Source organism: Babylonia areolata, chromosome 27 (assembly GCF_041734735.1).
Source record: "Babylonia areolata isolate BAREFJ2019XMU chromosome 27, ASM4173473v1, whole genome shotgun sequence".
NCBI classification, from domain to species: Eukaryota; Metazoa; Mollusca; class Gastropoda; order Neogastropoda; family Buccinidae; genus Babylonia; species Babylonia areolata.
This window is the reverse complement of record NC_134902.1, coordinates 12,870,116-12,875,115: the sequence shown is the minus strand read 5'-3', so window position 1 is coordinate 12,875,115 and position 5,000 is coordinate 12,870,116. Positions and strand designations below refer to the sequence as shown.

General features: G+C 44.4%; 1 protein-coding gene across 6 annotated transcripts in view; it reads right to left on the bottom strand.

The window, feature by feature from the left end:
- Positions 1-5,000, bottom strand: part of LOC143301131 (ras and EF-hand domain-containing protein homolog) — a 137,057-nt gene that overhangs the window by 92,716 nt on the left and 39,341 nt on the right. For all 6 annotated transcript variants that reach the window (XM_076615188.1, XM_076615187.1, XM_076615191.1 and 3 more), the window contains exon 2: positions 2,140-2,862. In XM_076615188.1, coding sequence (XP_076471303.1) covers positions 2,140-2,591 — 452 coding nt within the window. In that variant the 5' untranslated portion in view covers positions 2,592-2,862. The remainder of the gene's footprint in view (positions 1-2,139; positions 2,863-5,000) is intronic.

Genomic DNA, 5,000 nt, shown 5'->3' with positions numbered 1-5,000 from the left:
CAAAAGTTACGCGACTGCAGAACACAGATGGAACGCGATGATTCAACGCAAAGCTATGCTCAAGAACGCGTCAAAACACTAAGACAACGCAACGCATGCAAGTTACGCGGCGACAGCGCAAGGGAACGCGATGCATGTAACGCACTGCACAAGAACGCGCGCGTTACGAAATGAAACGCATTACAGCACAACGTAAAGACAATGTAAAAAATGCCCGGCGCATCACAGTGCAACACAGCATAACAGCCAAGCAAACATGCCGCAACGCAACGCAGTCTGACGTAACGTAACAGAGTGCAACGCACTGCCAAGAAAATAGTGCAATGCACCGCAACATCACGCAACACCGCACGCACAAACGCAACAGCAATGGCACACCAACAAACTCATCCCACGACTCAGACACAACGGGCATTGCAACCAACATACAAAGCACTCACCCCGACACGACACGACACGACACGACACGACACCACAACCACACCACACAACATAACACAACATAACAAGACGCAACACGACACACCACACCACACCACACCACACCACACGACACAACACGGCACGACAAAACACAAACACAACGCAAGACAGTACGACACAACGTAACACAACGTAACTCAACACCGCCACGACACAACATAATACAACAACAACAACACGACACGACACGACACGACACGACACAAAATAATACAACAACAACAACAACAAACCAACGCAGTACAGTACAGAACACAACGTCAACAACAGAAAAACAAAACAAAAAACAAAACAAAACAAACCAAAAAAAAAACCAGTGACAGAACACAAGACAGGACTTCCACAAAATGAAACCACCACAACGACAACAGCAACAACACTAACAACAACAACATCATCAAGGTCCAGGCATTAAAAAAAAAAAAAAGAGGCAAAGCCTTCAAGACTCATGTGCTTCACGCTTTATCCAGTCAAGTAATCACGAGGTGATAAAATAAATAAATAAATAAATAAACACTTTTTTTTTTTATTTTTTTTTAAAGATGAAAAAATCGTTAAAAAGTGTTGTGTATTAAATATGATATAATTACAAAATAATCTTGGGAGAAAAAAAAAGAAAAAAAAAAAAAAAAGATATGTAAGCGGGATCAAACAATGTATGTTCACTTCGAAGCAAGCAGATGCTGCGGCGCATCTCACATCATTTGTTGTTTTCTTTTTCCTGCGGTAAATAAACGTGACTGTATTGGACGTAATAACGCCGTTTAAACTCTGTGTGTGTGTGTGTGTGTGTGTGTGTGTGTGTGTGTGTGTGTGTGTGTGGTTTATTATATCTCCATTGTTCTTTTATTTCGGAGGTAAAGAAGACGACGTTGCCATCGCTTCAAGCAAATCGCAACACATGGTAGATCTCTAGATCTGCACGAACCAGTCTACAACAAGCTGAAAGAAATGATCAATTCAATTTTTCTTTTAAATTCATTCAAGTTAATTCAGTGTCTACCTTAGAATATTTTATGCACTCAGCACGTCGATGGTGTAGTTTGTATCACGGTATGTGCATTTCTTTCCATTTAATTGCGAACAAGAAAAACGAGGTCATGTCGTCTTCTTATCAATTAACACAACCTACCTTCTAGGAACTCAGTGGGAAGCCGTTTTTAGAATTTTTGGATTTCAGAACGAATCTTAACGAAATAAGATCCGGAAATACGGCTTAATTCGGGAGACTTACGATCTATGACTGAGGATTTTTTTTTTCTTCTAAAATTCTATGTTTAAGCCAGATTTGGTATTGGCAGACAAAGTATTTCCAGAGAAAATGGCAAGTTTACCACACACCCCAACACACACACACACACACACACACACACACACACACACACACACAAACTGAACACCAGGTTATAACATAGAACACAGACTCACTTAGTTTACAAAAGTGAGTCCAAAAAGTAGGGGTGCATGAGAAAAGAAAAAAAAAACGAAACGAAACGAAAGGAACACACAGGTAAAAAAAAAAAACAAAAAAAACCAGCTCCTCCACCATCATCACCAACCAACCAACCACTCCACATACAAAGCGAAGGAAACACACACACACACACACACACACACAGAGAGAGAGAGAGAGAGAGAGAGAGAGATCTAACTCACCAAGACAAGCCCCTCAGACCCTCGTCCAAGCCTCCAACGTACTCGTCCACGACCAGATCACTCCCTTCTCCCCCACCTCCTCTTCCACCACCACCACCACCACCTCCTCCTCCTCCCCCTCCATCCCCGAGGGCGTCGAGACTCTCCGTGGACTTGGAATCGCTGCGGAGCCGCTCGCGAATCTTCTCGCGGTTCTTCATCTCCATCGCTTCGGCGATTTCCCGGAAGCCTTTGGCGAACTCCTCCACGCTGATACGTCCGTCCCCGTCCTTATCCAGCTCAGAGAAGACTGCGCACAGGTCTTCCTTGGACAGGTCCTTGCAGGCGTTGGCCAGCTCCTGCTGGTCGATGAAGCCGGAGCCGTCCAGGTCGCAGGCCTTGAAGAGGTCTCCAAGGGACCCGCCACCTCCCATGCCTGCGGCCCCTCGTCCAGAGGTGGTTTTGCGGTTCATGTTTGGTTTTCGTCTGTGTGTTTATTTTTCTCGATTTTTTTTTCCAATAAATAAATGGGTGGTTTTCTTCTGTGGTTCTTCCTGGTGGTTCTGCTCTGGGTTCTCGTAAGGTTCTACTGGGGTTCTCCTAGGGTTCTCCTGGTCGTTCTCCTAGGATTCTCCTGCGGGTTCCCTTGGTTTTTTGGTGTGTGTGTTGTTGTTTTTTCCCCTGGAGTTCTCCTCGGGTTGCCGAGGTGCCTGGTCGTCAAGGATTTTGGATGTGGTTCAGTGTCTGGAAACAGAAAAACAAAGAGAGAGAGGAATCAGTGGTGTGGTGTGCTGGGATGGTGGTGAGGTGGAGGTGTCTTACAAAGAAGAAGAAGAAGAAGACGCAGGAGGAGGAGGACGAGAAGAAGAAGAAGAAAAAGGATGAGGAGGAGGACGAGAAGAAGAAGAAGGAGGAGGAGGAGTAGAAGTAGAAGAAAAAGGATGAGGAGGAGGACGAGAAGAAGAAGGAGGAAGAGGAGGAGGACGAGAAGAAGAAGGAGGAGGAGGAGTAGAAGTAGAAGAAAAAGGATGAGGAGGAGGACGAGGAGGAGGAGGAGGAGTAGAAGTAGAAGAAAAAGGAGGAGGACGAGAAGAAGAAGGAGGAGGAGGAGGGAGTAGAAGTAGAAGAAAAAGGATGAGGAGGAGGACGAGAAGAAGAAGGAGGAGGAGGAGTAGAAGTAGAAGAAAAAGGAGGAGGAGGAGGAGGAGTAGAAGTAGAAGAAAAAGGAGGAGGACGAGAAGAAGAAGAAGGAGGAGGAGGAGGGAGTAGAAGTAGAAGAAAAAGGAGGAGGAGGAGGAGGAGAAGAAGGAAAGAGGGGTAGGGAAAGGAGGAGGAAGAGGAGAAAGATAGATACGTATATAATTATAGAGATAGCTAATACAACATGATAGTGGAGGATTACAAACGCAGGTTAAAAACTAGTTCTGTTCGTTCAAAACAACTTTGCAAAAATCACAAAGGGAATCAGATGAATAAATAAATAATAACTTCAAGAAAAGATTAATAAACAAATAAATAACTAATTAATTAACCAGGGAGAAGCTCGAGAGGAGAAGTTGGAGGACGTTTTATAGCCCCCCCCCCCCCCCCCCCCCCCCCCCCCCTCAAAGACTGCACCTGAGGGTCATGGGAATTTTCTTTGAAGGAGAGGCCCAGTTGCTTGATAAATTGATATGTATATCTGTAGTTTCGTTCCGTGAATTATCCAGTCATCACCCGGCATGTCCAGTCAAGTCAAAATGATCTTTATTGAGGGTTAAAGAATAAGCTTATACAGCTTTTTATTTTATACATCCTGCCCTCAGAAAAAAAAGAAGAAAATACACCAAAAATAGGAAGAAATGTGGAAAGTGGGGGTTGGGAAAGGATAATATAGAAGAAAAAAAAACAATTACAAGTAACACACAAGAAATTCTATCGAAAAAACAACAAGAAAAATAATACAAGTGTGTGTGTGTGCGTGTGTGTGTGTGTGTGCGCGCGCGAGTGCGTGTGTGTGTGCGTGCGTGTGTGTGTGTGTGTGATTGTGTGTGTGTGTGTGCGTGCGTGCGTGCGTGCGTGCGTGCGTGAGTGTGTGTGTATGTGTGTGTGTGTGCATGCGCGCGCGCGTGTGTGTGTGTACTTGTGTGTGTGTGTGTGTGTGTGTGTGTGTGTGTGTGTGTGGGTGTGCTGCAGCAGAATAGTTTATGATAATACAACATACACAATAATGGTCATCAAATGTATGCTGCATGTATGGTGAATATATCACCATGTGCGACCAGCAGGGGTTCACATTCCCCTTGTTATTATCCACGACATCACCTCACGGTGAAGTGCGACCTTGACCTCAATCGTGTAGACAGGTGACAGGTGAGTCATTCGCACGTGCGTACGTGTGTGTGTGTGTGTGTGTGTGTGCGTGTGTGTGTGTGTGTGTCTGTCTGTCTGTCATTCTGTCTGTCTGTCTCTATGTCTCTGTCTTTCTCTCTCTCTCTCTCTCTATCTCACTCACTGTCTCTGTCTCTCGCTCTCACTCACTCACTCTCTATCTGCCTCTCTCTCTCTCTCCTTCTCTCTCTCTCTCTGTGTCTCTCTCTTGCTTAGTATATTGCCGAAGCCGAAGCGAACAACCTTGGAAGAATAACACCAAACAGTACCCGGTGTTGTTCACAGAGAAAATCATGTTATGTGTTGACAGCTTCATATGGAATATGCATACATATGTGTCATGTTTTCTTCACATCACGTTACATTGAATGGATGGGTCGAATAGCAATTACTTTTACAAACTGTTTGTTGATAACAATTTTTTTTTTCATCAGTAGTATTATCATTGTTATATGTTGTTATATGTAGAATGTGCCCGCAGGGCTGTAAAGCCATTGACATAAAAGCGTTCA